This window comes from Pristiophorus japonicus, chromosome 12 (assembly GCF_044704955.1).
Source record: "Pristiophorus japonicus isolate sPriJap1 chromosome 12, sPriJap1.hap1, whole genome shotgun sequence".
In the NCBI taxonomy this organism is placed as follows: domain Eukaryota; kingdom Metazoa; phylum Chordata; class Chondrichthyes; family Pristiophoridae; genus Pristiophorus; species Pristiophorus japonicus.
Window position 1 is genome coordinate 196,312,067 of NC_091988.1, and position 20,514 is coordinate 196,332,580.

Sequence of the window (20,514 nt, forward strand, 5' to 3'; positions counted from 1 at the left end):
CCTGAGGTTATATAGCGCTTTAACACAATAAAACCTCCCACGGTGCTTCACGAGCACTATCAAAGAAAATTTGACACCAAGCCACACAAGGAGATATTAAGATGGCTGTCCAAAAGCTTGGTCAAAGTAGAGTCCTAAAGGAGGAAAGAGGCGCTTACGGAGGGAATTTCAGAGGCTAGGGTCCAGGCAGCTGAAGACACAGCTGCCAATAGCGGTGCAATTAAAATCAGGGGTGCGCAAGAGGACAGAATTGGAGGAGCGCAGAGATCTCAGATGTTTCACTCGGTTCCTGAATTCCAGAAGAGCATCTCCGTGAACCTCCATAGTATGAGCCAGATTCACACACAGGCACCACAGATTGTCACTGCCTTTTGCTGTAAGTCCTTGGATATTTTGAGGTGAACATTTCTAGGATGCCAGAATTGGCAACAAGTAAAGAAACAAAATGTGATACGTCAGTGGGTAAATTACCAAATGGTGTCCTCAGCAATGTTCCCTCTAATTTATTTTTCATGTGCAGTTCTTTTAACTGGCTGCGCAGCCCATTAAAGTTTTCGCCCAGCGCGGTTTCTTCCATTGGAAAGCCGATGAGCGGCCTGCGCAGGACCTCCAGAACGGGAACATTGGTCGTCAGTCATACAAGACTGGAAATTTCTAGGCTTAATCTTGGTTAAGCTCTTTGGGACATTTTACTATGTTAAAGGTTCTATATAAATGCAAGTAATTGTCTCTGTTGAGTTAGGAACATAGAAACAGGAGTAGGCCATTTAGCCCCTCGAGCCTATTCCACTATTCATTGAGATCATGGATGATCTGTGACCTAACAGCGAGCCGCCTTTGTTCCATAACCCATAATACCTTTGGTTGACAAAAATCTATCAATCACGGATTTAAAATTAACAGTTGACCCAGCATCAATTGTCGTTTGCGGAAGAGAGTTCCAAACTTCTACCACCCTTTGTGTGTAGAAGTGTTTCCGAAATTCATTCCTGAAAGGTCTGGCTCTTAATTTAAAGCCTATGCCCCCTAGTCCCAGACTCCCCAACCAGCAGAAATAGTTCCTCTCTATCTTACCCTATCTGTTCCCCTTAATATCCTGAAAACTTCGATCAAATCACTCCTTATTGCTGATGTTATTCCTCTTGAGTCTCCTCTCCACCCCCGCCCCCCCCCCATGAACCTGGGGGCCCAGAACCCCATTATTTTAATACAATCAAAAAAATACAAATAAGTCCTTCACCGTGAGCAACTCAGCAGTCTGTTTTGCAGCTTTGTCATTTTCAGCTCGAATTTTGAGATCGTCCTGATACTGCTGACAGTTCATTCCTTCATGTATAGCCTGTGTTGGGAAGCAGAAAAGATTATTTATTTTTTTAACTGATGCAGATTTTGATCCCATTTTTCATATGGCTTTTTGCTGTACAGTAATGAATTCTACATTATAGTTCCAAAAGAAAATGAATCGTTCACACCCTATCTTTTACTATAAAATAAAGTACTGAATTCTAATTTCTCCCCTTTATCCAAGGCTTTTTGTTTTTACTACGGTGTCTGCTGTGACTCAGTGGGTAGCGCTCTCTTGACTCTGAGTCAGATGGATGTAGGTTCAAGTCCCACTCCAAAGACTTGAGCACAAAATCTAAGCTGGCACTCCAGCACTAAGGGAATGCTGCACTGTTGGAGGTGCCGTCCTTCAGCTGGGACATTAAACTTGGCTCCCGTCTGCCCTTTCAGGTGGACGTAAAAGATCCCACGGCGCTATTTTCAAAAAGAGTAGGGGAGTTCTCCCCGGTGTCCTGGCTAATATTTATTCCTCAACGAAACATAACTAAAACAGATTGTCTAGTCTTTATTCATTGCTGTTCGTGGGACATTTCTGTGTGCAAATTAGCTGCCGAATTTCCTACAATACAACAGTTCAAGGACAGCACTTAATCGGTTGTAAAGTGCTTTTGGACATCTTCAGGTCATGAAAGGTGCTATAGAAATGCAAGTCTTCCATGATCATACTAGTGGAATAATTTGAGAGATGGAGCAGATAAAAATAATCCAGCAATAGAAATAAGTTTCACTAATAAAAAGTTAGTCCTCATTTGCAACTCACTGCTCTGTGTCGCTTTGTGCAGTATTTTGTTTTGTGGCCGCGAGACTGATTAGATGATTTTGCAAATAGTGTCCATGAGCAGCCCAGCTCAGTATGTCCTACCGGCATCACAGACCATTTCCTGCCCCCATCCCCTAATGAGAAAGAGCTGTTTCAGAGACTCTATAGATATCATTTTGTAACCAGTCTGCAAGAAGTGTGCATAAGCAACCTGGAGTGGCTCTTTATTCCCATTCTCCCCAGGAAAAGACTCACCCTGCTGTGCCCGTTACCTCTTGTTATCTCGTAATCTATGAATTGACTTAAATGCTTTTTATTGGCTAGAATTGTCTAGTGTCGATGAAAACTGTTCTAAGGAAGCAAAGAAAGAACGTCACACCCTATCTTGACTAATGTTTTTCTAACTCCTGGCATTGCCATTTAAATTTGGGCCATCTTCCTTTTGTCTCTCTAATCTCTCCTGTCTTCCACCCTATCACAGACCATCCCTTTTGTTCTTTCTTCCCCTCCCCCTTTCAGTGCTTGTTAAGAATCTGTTCTTTCTGAACACTCTCCAGTTCTGACGAAGGATCATCGACCCGAAACGATAACTCTGCTTCCTCACCTGCCTGACCCGCTGAGATTTCCAGCATTTTTTGTTTTTATTCCAGATTCCAACATCCGCTGTGTTTTGCTTTTGTGTTTGAAAGCAGGAACTCTCATGTATATATAGTGCCTTGAACGACCTCCGGACATCTCAAAGTGCGTTGCAGCCAATGAAGAATTTTTAAAGTGTACTCAAAGAATGGTCATGGGTGTGAAAAGTAGCATGTATGAGGAAGCCAAGCTTTGTCAGTGTTGAGTTGAGTTAAGAGTTGGACCTTGATGAAGGCTGAAGCAGAAGCTGTGGATGCATTGGAACATGCTGTTAAAGGTGGATAATCTGAGGAAGGACATTCTTGCTATTGAGGGAGTGCAGCGAAGGTTCATCAGACTGATTCCCGGGATGGCAGGACTGACATGAGGAGAGACTGGATCGACTGGGCCTGTATTCACTGGAGTTTAGAAGGATGAGAGGGGATCTCATAAAAACATATAAAATTCTGACGGGATTGGACAGGTTAGATGCAGGAAGAATGTCCCGATGTTGGGGAAGTCCAGAACCAGGGGTCACAGGTCTAAGGATAAGTCTAAGCTATTTAGGACCGAGATGAAGAGAAACTTCTTCTCTGAGAGTTGTGAACCTGTGGAATTCTCTACCACAGAAAGTTGTTGAGGCCAGTTCGTTAGGTATATTCAAAAGGGAGTTAGATGTGGCCCTTACGGCTAAAGTGATCAAGGGGTATGGAGAGAAAGCAGGAATGGGGTACTGAAGTTGCATGATCAGCCATGATCATATTGAATAGTGGTGCAGGCTCGAAGGGCCGAATGGCTTACTCCTGCACCTATTTTCTATATTACAATGTTTAATACAGTAATGAGGATGAATGGCTGCCTTGGAGTAACACAGCATTTGCTGTGAAATTGGAATAGACAGGAAATGTATAACATACAGCTCAAACATCTTTGGCAAATGATGGAATAGGCACAAAGTGGGAAAAGACCACGTGGCCGAGGGGTGTGTGCAGCATTCGGGTCTTGTGTCATCTGTGGCCATCGGTTTAGGACTACAGTTGGAGTGAAATAATTTCTCTAAATAGGCTTTGAATCTCAAGATTAAAAAGAAAACAGGTGGCTAAATGTTGTGGTACTGTCTCTGACAAGCATGTGCACGTCACAGTGCCACATTGCAAACAACAGATCTCATGGTATCTTGCAAGATCTGCTCACAAGTTCGTTCCCTGTGGACGGGGCACTGTGCAGGGAGAGTAGTTGCCCAGGACTGAGTCAGCAAGCACAGAGGCAAATTTAAAGGCCTTTTGCTGTGCCATAAAAGGAAACGGACCAATGTACAGCGGGCAGAACAATTGAGCTGCCAACCTTGGACGTGGCTGAAGGAATTGCGAGCAGCCAATGCAAACAGAGAGCTACTTCCTTTACAGATGGGTTGATGCAGGAGGTTCAGCAAAGTCGCATCGCCACATTTGGATCTGACAGGCACCCTCCTTAAAAGGTGGCAGTAAGGTGCGCACTTGTGACACCTTCACTGGGCTGGTGTCCCTGGCTCCCGACACCTTCACTGGGCTGGTGACCCTGGTTTTCGACACCTTCACTCGGCAAGTGTTCCTGGCTCACGACATAGAAACATAGAAAATAGGTGCAGGAGTAGGCCATTCGGCCCTTCGAGCCTGCACCACCATTCAATAAGATCATGGCTGATCATTCCCTCAGTACCCCTTTCCTGCTTTCTCTCCATACCCCTTGATCCCCTTAGCGGTAAGGGCCATATCTAACTCCCTCTTGAATATATCCAATAAACTGGCATCAACAACTCTCTGCGGCAGGGAATTCCACAGGTTAACAACTCTCTGAATGAAGAAGTTTCTCTTCATCTCAGTCCTAAATGGCCTACCCCTTATCCTAAAATTGTGTCCCCTGGTTCTGGACTTCCCCAACATTGGGAACATTCTACCTGCATCTAACCTGTCCCGTCCCGTCAGAATTTTATATGTTTCTATGAGATCCCCTCTCATCCTTCTAAACTCCAATGCATAAAGACCCAGTTGATCCAGTCTCTCCTCATATGTCAGTCCTGCCATCCCGGGAATCAGTCTGGTGAACCTTTGCTGCACTCCCTCAATAGCAAGAACATCCTTCCTCAGATTAGGAGACCAAAACTGAACACAATATTCCAGATGAGGCCTCACCAAGGCCCTGTACAACTGCAGTAAGACCTCCCTGCTCCTATACTCAAATCCCCTAGCTATGAAGGCCAACATACCATTTGCCTTCTTCACTGCCTGCTGTACCTGTATGACAACCTTCAATGACTGATGAACCATGACACACAGGTCTCGTTGCACCTCCCCTTTTCCTAATCTGCCGCCATTCAGATAATATTCTGTTTTCGTGTTTTTGCCCCCAAAGTGGATAACCTCACATTTATCCACATTATACTGCATCTGCCATGCATTTTCCCACTCACCTAACCTGTCCAAGTCACCCTGCAGCCTCTTAGCATCCCCCTCACAGCTCACACTGCCACCCAGTTTAGTGTCATCTGCAAACTTGGAGATATTACACTCAATTCCTTCATCCAAATCATTAATGTATATTGTAAAGAGCTGGGGTCCCAGCACTGAGCCCTGCGGCACTCCACTAGGCGCTGCTGCCATTCTGAAAAGGACCCGTTTATCCCGACTCTCTGCTTCCTGTCTGCCAACCAGTTCTCTATCCACGTCAGTATATTACCCCCAATACCATGTGCTTTGATTTTGCACACCAATCTCTTGTGTGGGACCTTGTCAAAAGCCTTTTGAAAGTCCAAATACACCACATCCACTGGTTCTCCCTTGTCCACTCTACTAGTTACATCCTCAAAAAATTCCAGAAGATTTGTCAAGCATGATTTCCCCTTCATAAATCCATGCTGACTTGGACCGATCCTGTCACTGCTTTCCAAATGCGTTGCTATTTCATCGTTGATAATTAATTCCAACATTTTCCCCACTACTGATGTCAGGCTAACCGGTCTATAATTACCCGCTTTCTCTCTCCCTCCCTTTTTAAAAAGTGGTGTTACATTAGCTACCCTCCAGTCCAAAGGAACTGATCCAGAGTCGATAGACTGTTGGAAAATGATCACCAATGCATTCAATATTTCTAGGGCCATTTCCTTAAGTACTCTGGGATGCAGACTATCAGGCCCCGGGGATTTATTGGCCTTCAATCCCATCAATTTCCCTAACACAATTTCCCACCTAATAAGGATATCCTTCAGTTCCTCCTTCTCACTAGACACTCGGTCTTCTAGTACTTCCAGAAGGTTATTTGTGTCTTCCTTCGTGAAGACAGAAGCAAAGTATTTGTTCAACTGGTCTGCCATTTCTTTGTTCCCCATTATAAATTCACTTGAATCCGACTGCAAGGGACCTACGTTTGTCTTCACTAATCTTTTTCTCTTCACATATCTATAGAAGCCTTTGCACAGTTTTTATGTTCCCGGCAAGCTTCTTCTCATACTCTATTTTCCCCCTCTTAATTAAACTCTTTGTCCTCCTCTGCTGAATTCTAAATTTCTCCCAGTCCTCAAGTTTTTGCTTTTTCTGGCCAATTTAAATGCCTCTTCCTTGGATTTAACACTATCCTTAATTTCCCTTGTTAGCCATGGTTGAGCCACCTTCTCCGTTTTATTTTTACTCCAGAAGGGATGTACAATTTCTGAAGTTCATCCATGTGATCTTTAAATGTTTGCCATTGCCTATCCACCATCAACCCTTTAAGTATCATTTGCCAATCTAATCTAGCCAATTCACACCTCAAACCATCGAAGTTACCTTTCCTTAAGTTCAGGACCCTAGTTTCTGAATTAACTGTGTCACTCTCCATCTTAATATGGTCACATGTTATGTTATGGTCACAACAAGATTGCTAATTAGTCCTTTCTCATTACACATCACCCAGTCTAGGATGGCCAGCTCCCTAGTTGGTTCCTCGACATATTGGTCTAGAAAACCATCCCTAATACACTCCAGGAAATCCTCCTCCACCGCATTGCTACCAGTTTGGCTAGCCCAATCAATATGTAGATTAAAGCCACCCATGATAACTGCTGTACCTTTATTGCACACATCCCTTATTTCTTGTTTGATGCTGTCCCCAACCTCACTACTACTGTTTGGTGGTCTGTACACAACTCCCACTAGCGTTTTCTGCCCCTTGGTATTCCGTAGCTCCACCCATACCGATTCCACATCATCCAAGCTAATGTCCTTTCTTATTATTGCATTAATTTCCCCTTTAACCAGCAATGCCACCCCGCCTCCTTTTCCTTTCTGTCTATCCGAAATGTTGAATACCCCTGGATGTTGAGTTCCCAGCCTTGGTCACCCTGGAGCCATGTCTCCGTGATGCCAATTACATCATACCCGTTAACTGCTATCTGCGCAGTTAATTCGTCCACCTTATTCCGAATACTCCTCGCATTGAGGCACAGAGCCTTCAGGCTTGTCTTTCTAACACACTTTGCCCCTTCACTTGGCAAGTGTCCCTGGCTCATGACATCTTCACTCGGCAGGTCTCCCTGGCAAGAAAGACGGCCACTAAAGACGCACAAAAATGTTTCCGCCTTCAAGAAGTTTACCAAAGCAAGTATATCTAGCGTTTAGTTGTGTCACGTGTGGTGTACTACAACAAGCACCGTCATCACAAACAGCTGAACTTTGCCTTCGCACGCGTAGGTTTCTCATTTGGAAAACTCAGCCTTGCACTATCACATCATCATCATCGGCAGCATCATAGGCAGTCCCCCGGAATCGAGGAAGACTTGCTTGCACTCCTGAAGTGAGTTCTTTGGTGGCTGAACAGTCTAATACAAGAGCCACAGACTCTGTCACAGGTAGGACAGATAGTCGTTGAGGGAAGGGGTGAGTGGGACTGGTTTGCCGCACGCTCTTTCCGCTGTCTGCGCTTGATTTCTGCACGCTCTCAGTGTTGAGACTCGAGGTGCTCAGCGCCCTCCCCGATGCACTTCCTCCACTTAGGGTGGTCTTTGGCCAGGGACTCCCAGGTGTCAGTGGGGATGTCGCACTTTATCAGGGAGGCTTTGAGGGTGTCCTTGTAACGTTTCCGCTGCCCACCTTTGGCTCGTTTGCCGTGAAGGAGCTCCGTGTAGAGCATTTGCTTTGGGAGTCTCATGTCTGGCATGCAAACTATGTGGCCTGCCCAGCGGAGCTGATCATACAGTAGTGATGTCTGACACACCTTGCACCTTTCAATGAAATCGCCTAATGTTATAGCTCACTTAAGAGAACACCTAAGCCTGTTACTATATCTGCCAAATGGTTCTTATGGTTGGGAATCAGAGTGGCCCACATTGTTATGTTAAGAATTTTCAACCAGACTTGAAGAAATAACCCTCAAAATAATGGCGGCAATTGGAGGGTCACGCAGGAGGGTATCATGCAGCTGCCGTGTAGTACCCAACATTCTATCTATCCATAATCATTCAGGCACTCTGCCATTCGCTAACCATGGACCCCAGCATCACACCACATCCTTTGTGTGAACCTAATCTGTCCCCCATCCAGATATTTATCCAGCTCCTTTTTGAAGGTCCATCTGTCCACATCTTTACTTACCTTGCACAACAAGCAGTTCTTCTTATCACAGAGGGGACAGTGAAACTCATTGACTTCATCTTCGTAGATGCACCAGCCCTTGCAGTCAGGGGTCTTGCAGTGATAGCTGTTATCGCTGCGATTCTCGGCAATCGCCAGACTTTTGTCCAAGTAGCCATGATAATCTTTGTCTGTCAGGAGCTTTGAGGCAACACAAGAAAGGCAGAGTAATAATTAGCTGGTCAAACAATATGTGGAGAAATTGAGACTTTAAAAAAATAAAGTTACGTAGAATTTACAGCATAGAAACAGGCCATTCGGCCCAACTGGTCTGTGCCGGTGTTTATGCTCCACACAGTCCTCCTCCCACCCACTCTCAGCCTATCAGCACATCCTTCTACTCCTTTGTCCCTCATGTACTTATCTAGCTTTCCCTTAAATGCATCGATATTATTCTCCTCAACCACTCCCTTGGTAGCGAGTTCCACATTCTCACCACTCTCTGGGTACAGTTTTGGTCTCCGTATTTAAGGAAGGATATACTTGCATTGGAGGCTGTTGAGAGAAGGTTCACTAGGTTGATTCCAGAGATGAGGGGGTTGACTTATGAAGAAAGGTTGAGTAGGTTGGGCCAATACTCATTGGAGTTCCGAAGAATGAGAGATGATCTTATTGAAACATATAAGACAATGAGGGGGCTCGACAAGGTGGATGCAGAGAGGATATTTCCACTCATTGGGAAAACTAAAACGAGGGGACATGGTTTCAGAATAAGGGACCGCCCATTTAAAACTGAGATGAGGAATTTCTTCTCTCAGAGGGTTGTAAAGCTGTGGAATTCTCTGCCCCAGGGAGCTGTGGAGGCTGGGTCATTGAATATATTTAAGGTGGAGATAGACAGATTTTTGAGGGATAAGGGAGTAAAAGGTTATGGGGAGCAGGCAGGGAAGTGGAGTTGAGTCCATGATCAGATCAGCCATGATCTTATTGAATGGCGGAGCAGGCTCGAGGGGCCGGGTGGCCTACTCCTGTTCCTATTTCTTATGTTCTTATGAATTCCCTATTGGAGTTTATATTTATGGCTCTTAATTTTGGACTCGCTCACAAGTATCCTATACACAACTGCTCACAAACCAACTGTGGAAATAAATATTCCCAACGACTGAGCACAATGGAAAGCATTTCAAACCTATCAAACACCTTTGAAGAGTATGAGTATATGAATGCTCCTGTGAGGTTTTGGTCACCTTTCTTAAGGAAGGATATACTAGCTTTGGAGGGGGTACAGAGACGATTCACTAGGCTGATTCCAGAGATGAGGGGGTTACCTTATGATGATAGATTGAGTAGACTGGGTCTTTACTCGTTGGAGTTCAGAAGGATGAGGGGTGATTTTATAGAAACATTTAAAATAATGAAAGGGATAGACAAGATAGAGGCAGAGAGGTTGTTTCCACTGGTCGGGGAGACTAGAACTAGGGGGCACAGCCTCAAAATACAGGGGAGCCAATTTAAAACCTAGTTGAGAAGGAATTTCTTCTCCCAGAGGGTTGTGAATCTGTGGAATTCTCTGCCCAAGGAAGCAGTTGAGGCTGGCTCATTGAATGTATTCAAATCACAGATAGATAGATTTTTAACCAATAAGGGAATTAAGGGTTACAGGGAGCGGGCGGGTAAGTGGAGCTGAGTCCACAGCCAGATCAGCCATGATCTTGTTGAATGGCGGAGCAGGCTCGAGGGGCTAGATGGCCTACTCCTGTTCCTAATTCTTATGTTCTTATGTGAAGCGCCTTGGGACGTTTTGCTACGTTAAAGGAGTTATATAAATGTAAGTTGTTGTTGTTGTTGAACATAAATAAAAGTGTATAAAATCTCAATTAAAATGAGAAAAACAGAAACTTTGGCTCAGCTTGGAATAGCACAACGTCAGCCTGCTTTGGGTTGTGAGTGAAGAGAGGAAATAAATGAATGTTAAAAAGAATGGACGCAACTGCTGCCAACGACATAAAACCATGCGTGTAAAATGCTAACGACCACGATTGAATGTAAATATTTGGACGGGAAGAATTCGCAGGTTTAGCGGCGAGATTGAGCGTGCACCCTGCTTCGGCGATAGGAAAGATCTTTTTTTTAAAAAGAGAAACATATAAAACGTGAGATAAAGCTGAGCCCGGAGCTTCGGGCTGAGGAATCTCGGCTATTTTCAATGTGGAACCGTCTAATTCAAAACGGCAGTGGGGCAGAAAAGGCTGTGAACATTAACCTGCTCGTTGTGTATTTATAAATCAGTTGCTAATGAGGAAATGATGCGCGTTTTTAATTTTATTTGCATTTCTATATAATAAAATTATTTCCAACAAGGGGGAAAAAACGCTAGAGTTGGCGTGTACGCCGACCTTCGTCTGCTGTGAACGTTCATTTGGAACCTGACAGTTCTGCGCAGAATGCTTCCGGTTCGTTGGTAGGAGTCACTCCGTAAAAAAACATATACCGGGTGGATCTATTTCTAGCCGTTTTCAAACATCTCGCAGCAAAGGATTACAAAGCAGGGTTGGCAGCAGCCTGGGTGTAGGTAGTCCGCCTGACTATCTCAACACAGAGCTAAGAAGGAAATAAAGCGGCCGATCTCATAGTAACTCGTTCCCCATCAGGAGCCATCGGAAAACTTAACTCTTGTTCGGGTCTGACAAGTGGCGATTCTCCCTTTGACTCTTCGCTCCCTGTGAGAGGTGCCTGGCACTTCAACATTCTTGGGACCGGGAACATTCATAGTGAAGCACTGATCCCAAGTTCATTGCTGTGCCCCACTGGGTATTGAAGTTACACGACACTGTTCCATCATACCAAGTCATACAACCCAGAAAACGTCCAGGGTTCAATCCCAAAGGCTGTGCTGATCTGGCTGATCTCAGGGTTGGAAGTACTGGCTTGATGATTGGCTACCCTTGAGTTAGGGAGGGGAAAAAGCAGCCAGGGTTCCTGCTCCAGATTACATAGAAACATAGAAACATAGAAAATAGGTGCAGGAGTAGGCCATTCGGCCCTTCTAGCCTGCACCACCATTCAATGAGTTCATGGCTGAACATTCAACTTCAGTACCCCATTCCTGCTTTCTCACCATACCCCTTGATCCCCCTAGCAGTAAGGACTTCATCTAACTCCTTTTTGAATATATTTAGTGAATTGGCCTCAACAACTTTCTGTGGTAGAGAATTCCACAGGTTCACCACTCTCTGGGTGAAGAAGTTCCTCCGCATCTCGGTCCTAAATGGCTTACCCCTTATCCTTAGACTGTGACCCCTGGTTCTGGACTTCCCCAACATTGGGAACATTCTTCCTGCATCTAACCTGTCTAACCCCGTCAGAATTTTATATGTTTCTATGAGGTCCCCTCTCATTCTTCTGAACTCCAGTGAATACAAGCCCAGTTGATCCAGTCTTTCTTGATAGGTCAGTCCCGCCATCCCGGGAATCAGTCTGGTGAACCTTCGCTGCACTCCCTCAATAGCAAGAATGTCCTTCCTCAGGTTAGAAGACCAAAACTGTACACAATACTCCAGGTGTGGCCTCACCAATGCCCTGTACAACTGTAGCAACACCTCCCTGCCCCTGTACTCAAATCCCCTTGCTATGAAGGCCAACATGCCATTTGCTTTCTTAACCGCCTGCTGCACCTGCATGCCAACCTTCAATGACTGATGTACCATAACACCCAGGTCTCTTTGCACCTCCCCTTTTCCTAATCTGTCACCATTCAGATAATAGTCTGTCTCTCTGTTTTTACCACCAAAGTGGATAACCTCACATTTATCCACATTATACTTCATCTGCCATGCATTTGCCCACTCACCTAACCTATCCAAGTCGCTCTGCAGCCTCACAGCATCCTCCTCGCAGCTCACACTGCCACCCAACTTAGTGTCATCCGCAAATTTGGAGATACTACATTTAATCCCCTCATCTAAATCATTAATGTACAGTGTAAACAGCTGGGGCCCCAGCACAGAACCTTGCGGTACCCCACTAGTCACTGCCTGCCATTCTGAAAAGTACCCATTTACTCCTACTCTTTGCTTCCTGTCTGACAACCAGTTCTCAATCCATGTCAGTACACTACCCCCAATCCCATGTGCTCTAACTTTGCACATCAATCTCTTGTGTGGGACCTTGTCGAACGCCTTCTGAAAGTCCAAATATACCACATCAACTGGTTCTCCCTTATCCACTCTACTGGAAACATCCTCAAAAAATTCCAGAAGATTTGTCAAGCATGATTTCCCTTTCACAAATCCATGCTGACTTGGACCTATCATATCACCTCTTTCCAAATGCACTGCTATGACATCCTTAATAATTGATTCCATCATTTTACCCACTACCGATGTCAGGCTGACCGGTCTATAATTCCCTGTTTTCTCTCTCCCTCCTTTTTTAAAAAGTGGGGTTACATTGGCTACCCTCCACTCCATAGGAACTGATCCAGAGTCAATGGAATGCTGGAAAATGACTGTCAACGCATCCACTATTTCCAAGGCCACCTCCTTAAGTACTCTGGGATGCAGTCCATCAGGCCCTGGGGATTTATCGGCCTTCAATCCCATCAATTTCCCCAACACAATTTCCCGGCTAATAAGGATTTCCCTCAGTTCCTCCTCCTTACTAGACCCCCCGACCCCTTTTATAACCGGAAGGTTGTTTGTGTCCTCCTTCGTGAATACCGAACCAAAGTACTTGTTCAATTGGTCCGCCATTTCTTTGTTCCCCGTTATGACTTCCCCTGATTCTGACTGCAGGGGACCTACGTTTGTCTTTACTAACCTTTTTCTCTTTACATATCTATAGAAACTTTTGCAATCCATCTTAATGTTCCCTGCAAGCTTCTTCTCATACTCCATTTTCCCTGCCCTAATCAAACCCTTTGTCCTCCTCTGCTGAGTTCTAAATTTCTCCCAATCCCCAGGTTCGCTGCTATTTCTGGCCAATTTGTATGCCACTTCCTTGGCTTTAATACTATCCCTGATTTCCCTTGATAGCCACGGTTGAGCCACCTTCCCTTTTTTATTTCTATGCCAGACAGGAATGTACAATTGTTGTAGTTCATCCATGCGGTCTCTAAATGTCTGCCATTGCCCATCCACAGTCAACCCCTTAAGTATCATTCGCCAATCCATCTCAGCCAATTCACGCCTCATACCTTCAAAGTTAGCCTTCTTTAAGTTCTGGACCATGGTCTCTGAATTAACTGTTTCATTCTCCATCCTAATGCAGAATTCCACCATATTATGGTCACTCTTCCCCAAGGGGCCTCGCACAACGAGATTGCTAATTAATCCTTTCTCATTACATAACACCCAGTCTAAGATGGCCTCCCCCCTAGTTGGTTCCTCGACATATTGGTCTAAAAAACCATCCCTTATGCACTCCAGAAAATCCTCCTCCACCGTATTGCTTCCAGTTTGGTTAGCCCAATCTATGTGCATATTAAAGTCACCCATTATAACTGCTGCACCTTTATTGCACGCACCCCTAATTTCCTGTTTGATGCCCTCCCCAACCTTTATCTAACCTCTGCCATTACCATTTCAATTTGGCCCATCATCCCTTTTGTCTCTCTAATCTCTCCTGTTTTCCACCTTATCAGGCAGTGATTAGTAGGGTACCGCAAGGTTCAGTGCTGGGACCCCAGCTATTTACAATGCACATTAATGATTTAGACGAAGGAATTGAATGTAATATCTCCAAGTTTGCAGATGACACTAAGCTGGGTGGCAGTGTGAGCTGTGAGGAGGATGCTAAGAAGCTGCAGGGTGACTTGGACAGGTTAGGTGAGTGGGCAAATGCATGGCAGATGCAGTATAATGTAGATAAATGTGAGGTTATCCACTTTGGTGGCAAAAACAGGAAGGCAGAATATTATCTGAATGGTGACAGATTAGGAAAAGGGGAGGTGCAACAAGATCTGGGTGTCATGGTACATCAGTCATTGAAAGTTGGCATGCAGCTACAGCAGGCGGTGAAGAAGGCAAATGGCATGTTGGCCTTCATAGTGAGAGGATTTGAGTATAGGAGCAGGGAGATCTTACTGCAGTTGTACAGGGCCTTGGTGAGGCCACACCTTGAATACTGTGTACAGTTTTGGTCTCCTAATCTGAGGAAGGACATTCTTGCTATTGAGGGAGTGCAGCGAAGGTTCACCAGATTGATTCCTGGGATGGCAGGACTGACATGGAGAGACTGGATCGACTGGGCCTGTATTTACTGGAGTTTAGAAGGATGAGAGGGGATCTCATAGAAACATATAAAATTCTGATGGGATTGGACAAGTTAGATGCAGGAAGAATGTTCCCGATGTTGGGGAAGTCCAGAACCAGGGGTCACAGTCTAAGGATAAGGGGTAGGCCATTTAGGATCGAGATGAGGAGAAACTTCTTCACTCAGAGAATTGTGAATCTGTGGAATTCTCTACCGCAGAGAGTTGTTGAGGGCAATTTGTTAGATATATTCAAAAGGGAGTTAGATGTGGCCCTTACGGCTAAAGGGATCAAGGGGTATGGAGTGAAAGCAGGAATGGGGTACTGAGGTTGCATAATCAGCCATGAACTCATTGAATGGCGGTGCAGGCTCGAAGGGCCGAATGGCCTCCTCCTGCACCTATTTTCTATGTTTCTATGATCATATTGAATGATGGTGAGGCTCGAAGGGCCGAATGGCCTCCTCCTGCACCTATTTTCTATGTTTCTATCACAGACCTTCCCTTTCGTTCTTTCTTTCCCTCCCCCTTTCAGTGCTTAAGCATGTGCTCTTTTCGACCCGAAACGTTAACTCTGTTTCTCTCTCCACAGTTGCTGCCTGACCCGCTGAGATTTCCAGCATTCTCTGTTTTTATTTCAGATTCCAGCATCCGCAGTATTTTGCTTTTGTATTCCTGCTCTTGATCTCCGTTCCGCCAACCCTGCTGAAAGTGAAGTTGTGTGGATGTTGGGTGAAGGTAGGATCATGCTCAGCTGTGAGGCTCTCGCTTCACAGCTCAATAGTCTGGCAACCTTGTCCTGGTTCACACGTGAAGGCAGGGCACTTGGACAAGGCACTGGAGGTGGCTGTGTAACCAATCCTAATAAAGAGTCAATGGCTTCAGGAAAGGAGAGGAGATAAAACTGGTGGTAAAGGCTGAAAGTTGGAAAGAATGAGGCTGAATTTGGACTTTATTTGTAAACATAAATGATTAAAAAAAGGCCCTGATTTTAACTCTGGGTGTGTTCAGGGTGGGTGGGGTGTGAATCAGGAATAAGAACATAAGAACATACGAAATAGGAGCAGGAGTAGGCCATTTGGCCCCTCGAGCCTGCTCCACCATTCAATAAGATCATGGCTGATCTGATCATGGACTCAGCTCCACTTCCCTGCCTGCTCCCCATAACCTTTTACTCCCTCATCGCTCAAAAATCTGTCTATCTCAGCCTTAAATATATTCAATGACCCAGCCTCCACAGCTCTCGGAGGCAGAGAATTCCAAAGATATCCAGAGACTACTCACCCCACGGACTATTCAATTTGAGGCTGGAGCCATTTTAAATCCTGCGCCTCAATTAGATTTCTCCTGTGCTGTCTCCCACTCGAAGTTGGCGGGAATGATACAAGGGGAGGCAGGCGGGAATGGAAAACTGACACCGCCGGAGACCCAAAGGTGACAGTCCCCGGCGAGTGGAGGGGCCTGCGCTAATCGCAGCCGATGAAGAGGGAGGGATTGTCCAGGATGAAGGGATGACCCAGGATTTCTTGTTGCTCTAGGAGGACAACTCCTGGATCACAAGGAACCTGAAGGAAATGTATAAAAAAATAACTTACGTGGGCCTCTTCCGACTCAATGCTGATGGCCACCAGCAAAATGCCATGCGCACATGTCTCTAAGATGTCATTGGGATGCTCCTTCGCCATTTTAAATGAAAAGCCCCGTTCCTCTGAGGCGTGCAGCCGTCCTGTGCCTAATTTGTGGTAAATTAAGTTGGTGGATGGTGAGACGCCCCTGGCTAACTTAACCTTCGCCGACACCATTCCGGCCAGGTAGGCAAGGGCTGATTAACATACCCCCCTACCCAAATTTGCAGTGTTTTTATTCGTCGCATTTCTGAAGTAAAGCAAGAAGAATTGGGGATGAAAATAACTCACGTATTTTATCTCACGTTCAAGAATTTTGCTTTTGCAGGAATACTTGTCGTCCATGAACGGACATGTCACATCGGGTTCAGTGCTGTTTAGGATTGTCCCCTTCAGACAGTCTCTGAAAACATACATTTATTAATTTTAAAATATTTCCCTCAGTTTCTCTCCATTTGAAGCTTCATTCCTCATAGGGTGGCACAAGTCAGGAGTGCGATGGAATACTCTCCACAACACTCAAGGAGCTCAACCCATCCAGGACAAAGCAGCCCGCTTGATCAGCACCCCATCCACCACCTTCAACATTCACTCCCTCCACCACCGGCGCACCGTGGCTGCAGTGTGCACCATCTACAAGATGCACTGCAGCAACTCGCCAAGGCTTCTTCAGCAGCACCTCCCAAACCCATGACCCCTCCTAGAAGGACAAGGGCAGCAGGCGCGTGGGAACACCATCACCTCCACGTTCCCCTCCAAGTCACACACCATCCTGACTTGGAAGTATATCGGCCGTTCCTTCACCATCGCTGGGTCAAAATCCTGGAACTCCCTCCCTAACAGCACTGTGGGAGCACCTTTACCACACGGACTGCAGCGGTTCAAGAAGGCGGCTCACCACCACCTTCTCAAGGGGCAATTAGGGATGGGAATAAAATGCCAGCGATGCCCACATCCCGGAACGAAAAAAAAAAAATACTTCGATACTTCCTGGTGTAAGAGTTGACTTTTAGGCCAGACGGGTAACCTCCTCACAAGCCGTTGCCAATTGCTCTCTGTAACTGGCTAATAAGATAGGGAAGAAGTGTTGATGTCAGCCATGGCTCTCAGTTGCAGCCTTTTGAGTCAGAAGGTCATGGGTTCAAGCCTCACTCCAGAGACTTGAGCACATAATCCATACTGACAGTGGATTACAGCACTGTCAGAGGTACAGTTTTTCAGTTGAGATGTCTGGAAACAGAATTTGATAGGTCTGGACTGATTGAGGGGACAGACTTCAGTACAACTTCTCCTCCACCTCTGAGGTTTCCAGACTAATCCCCATCTCCTGCATGTTTCTTAACTTTACCCGAACAAGATGCCTCAGCATGCAACTTGATGACCAGACTGACCACGCCGTGGCAAGGTCAGAGGGCGGAAATGCCAATGAGGAGTAACGCTGGTACCAGCAAGGCAGATTGGTGAACAGGGTACTATTTACAGATTGCTTCCATAGAATGCCAAAGCTACACCATTTCTCAATTGGCAACCCACATCCGCCCATACCACCTTGTCCTACACTAAACTGCACAGCTCTTTCACAGTGCCAGCACATGCACAACGGGACAAGTGGTCTTCCGCGCTGCAAGATTTTAGGATTCTACACTTGGATACCATTTACTGCCATCTTATGATAGGAACGTCAAACTGATTTTACTCACTCACAGCAGCCAAGCTACAGCACTGTGGTGAATAATCAGCTAGCTTTATCTTCCATCTATATTTCAGGTGCTTAATTGGCTCTTCAATTGCAGTCGACAGTTGATTTACAGGCCATAGCAATGTTGCTTCCTACTCCTGGGGTTGGCCCATAGAGAACTTCTATATTTTAGCCCAAATGACAAAGACAGCTGGCTCAAAATCTACCAAAAGCTTTTGGTAAGAACATAAGAACATAAGAAATAGGAGCAGGAGTAGGCCATTTGGCCCCTCGAGCCTGCTCCGCCATTCAATATGATCATAGCTGATCTGATCTTGGTCTCAACTCCTCTTCCTCGCCCGATCCCCATAACCCGTGACTCCCTTATCGTTCAAAAATCTGTCTAGCTCCAACTTAAATATATTCAATGACCCAGCATCCACAGCTCTCTGGGGCAGAGAATGCCAAAGATTCACACCCCTCGGAGAGAAGAAATTCCACCTAATTTCCGTTATAAATGCGTGACCTCTTATTCTGAAACTATGTCGCCTAGTTCTAGATTCCTCCACGAGGGGAAACACCCTCTCTGCATCTACCCTGTCAAGCCTTCCCTGCATCTACCTGTCATCATAGGCAGTCCCTCATATCGAGGATGACTTGCTTCCAAGCCAAAAAGGGATGAGTTCACAGGTGTTTCAATGAAGGACCTAATATTCCAGATCCTGAACTACATCCTGAAGGGTGGAAGATGCCCGTGCGTGGATTTTTTTTAACGTGGGGTGGCCGTTGCACACCAGCCACCACACGGGCTCGACAGAGCTCGGTCTTGGTCCAGTGGCGAGGGTTAACCAAGATGACTGGAGGCCTGCTCTGCTGCACGGACCTAGTGCGCGCACATGTCGCAGTGTGGGCTGGCCCCGTGCTGCTCCTGGGCCCTCGCCTCTTCTGGGTCTCGAACTCTCGCCTCTCCTGGGCCCCGCTCACAGCGCTCCACGATCACTTGCCGTTCCTGCGCCCCCCCAACCCTGCCGCTCCTGCTGTACCTGCCCGCGCTCCAATCAGTGACCTGGACCTTGATGACGTCCAATCCAGTCGCCCTCTTCGCTGCCGTCGCCCTCCTGCACCAGCTTGCGCTGTATCTTGCCGTGGTATGCTGCCACGCCGCTCCAGGCTCGCCGCTCCTTTTATGGCCCCGACCTGCGAGAGACCATCAGCGGCAGGTCGGGGTCATAAACGGAGCGCGAGCGGCAAGCCTGAAGCAGCATGGCAGCCCCGACCTGCGAGAGACCATCTACCTGTAACTCACAGTCAACCCCTTATTAGCAAATTCTGCAGAATTTCTCCCTGTCCTCGAAGTAAATCGAGCAAAACTCCAGAATAGCGAGCGAACCTTGCACCGTGCATACTTGATGCTTCCCTCCTTTGGCATGACATTGCCACGGTCCCAGGCACAGCATTTGCACCTCACTTGTTTCTATTTTAGAGGGACCATATATCGGCAGCATAACTCAAGACCACCTATTTCCACCTCCATAACATCGGCCATCTCTGCCCCTGCCTCAGCTCATCCGCTGCTGAAGCCCTCATCCATACCTTTGTTACTATTCCAATGTACACCTGGCCAGCCTCCCACATTCTACCTTACATAAATTTTGAGGTCACCCAAAACTTGACTGCCCATGTCCTAACTCCCATTCACCCATCACCTCTGTGCTCGCTGACCTACAATGGCTCCCGGTTGAGCAATGCCTTGATTTCAAAATTCTCATCCTAGTTTTCAAATCCCTCCATGGTCTCGCCTCTTCCTATCTCTGTAATCTCCTCCAGCCCCACAACCCCCCCCCCCCCCCCCCCCCCCCGAGATATTTGTGCTCCTCTAACTCTGCCCTCTTGAGTGTCTCTGATTATAATCGGTCCACCATTGGTGGCCGTGCCTTCTGTTGCCTGGGCCCCAAGCTCTGGAATTCTCTCCCTAAACCTTTTGGCCATCTGCCCTAATTTCCCCTTATGTGGCTCAGTGCTAATTTTTTTGTCTTATAATACTCCTGTGAAGCGGCTTGGAACGTTTTACTATGTTAAAGGCGCTATATAAATACAATTTGTTGTTGTTGAGTGAAAGATTGAGGAAGATCGCCACTGTTCCGCATTGAAGTACTGGGTCATACTGTCCAATTATATGTTGTAGCTACTGCCCACAAGTTGCCTCTTCTACTACGTCACGGAAACATTTTTCTTACCTGCAGAAGGAATGTAAGCACTCTCGAAGAGTAACGCCTTTACCATGCTCCAAGGTGATAAAACAGATCGGGCATTCAAAGTCTTCCCCAGTTGATACCAAGTTCTGGTCATCCGTTTCCAACAGGAGCTGGTAGTTCTGTTGCCGCTGTAGTAGCACGGACTGATTGTAAAACAGAAACAATTTGGTTTCAGATCCAAACACAAAGCGCAGTCGATGAGTTACCAATGGGTGTGTAACGTGGTGCGGGTAATACTTGAGTGGCAGCAGCAGTGGGGAGGGAGAACAGAAATGTTGGGTCCCTAACTTCTGTTAATGGCAGGATGTCAGTGATGGCAGCAGCAGAAGGCACAGTGTCTGTTCCAGACCATGAACCAAGTCCTCAAGGAACAATGGAACGTGTACTCCAAATCTGAGACTCGTC

The 20,514-nt window shown here is 46.2% G+C and overlaps 1 protein-coding gene across 2 annotated transcripts in view; it reads right to left on the bottom strand.

The window, feature by feature from the left end:
• The window catches only part of LOC139277107 (ranBP-type and C3HC4-type zinc finger-containing protein 1-like), a 58,355-nt gene that overhangs the window by 3,238 nt on the left and 34,603 nt on the right, over nucleotides 1-20,514 (bottom strand). For both annotated transcript variants that reach the window (XM_070895125.1, XM_070895124.1), the window contains 4 exons: nucleotides 20,092-20,252; nucleotides 16,468-16,579; nucleotides 8,323-8,502; nucleotides 1,241-1,339 (listed from right to left, as the gene is read on the bottom strand). In XM_070895125.1, coding sequence (XP_070751226.1) covers nucleotides 1,241-1,339; nucleotides 8,323-8,502; nucleotides 16,468-16,579; nucleotides 20,092-20,252 — 552 coding nt within the window. The remainder of the gene's footprint in view (nucleotides 1-1,240; nucleotides 1,340-8,322; nucleotides 8,503-16,467; nucleotides 16,580-20,091; nucleotides 20,253-20,514) is intronic.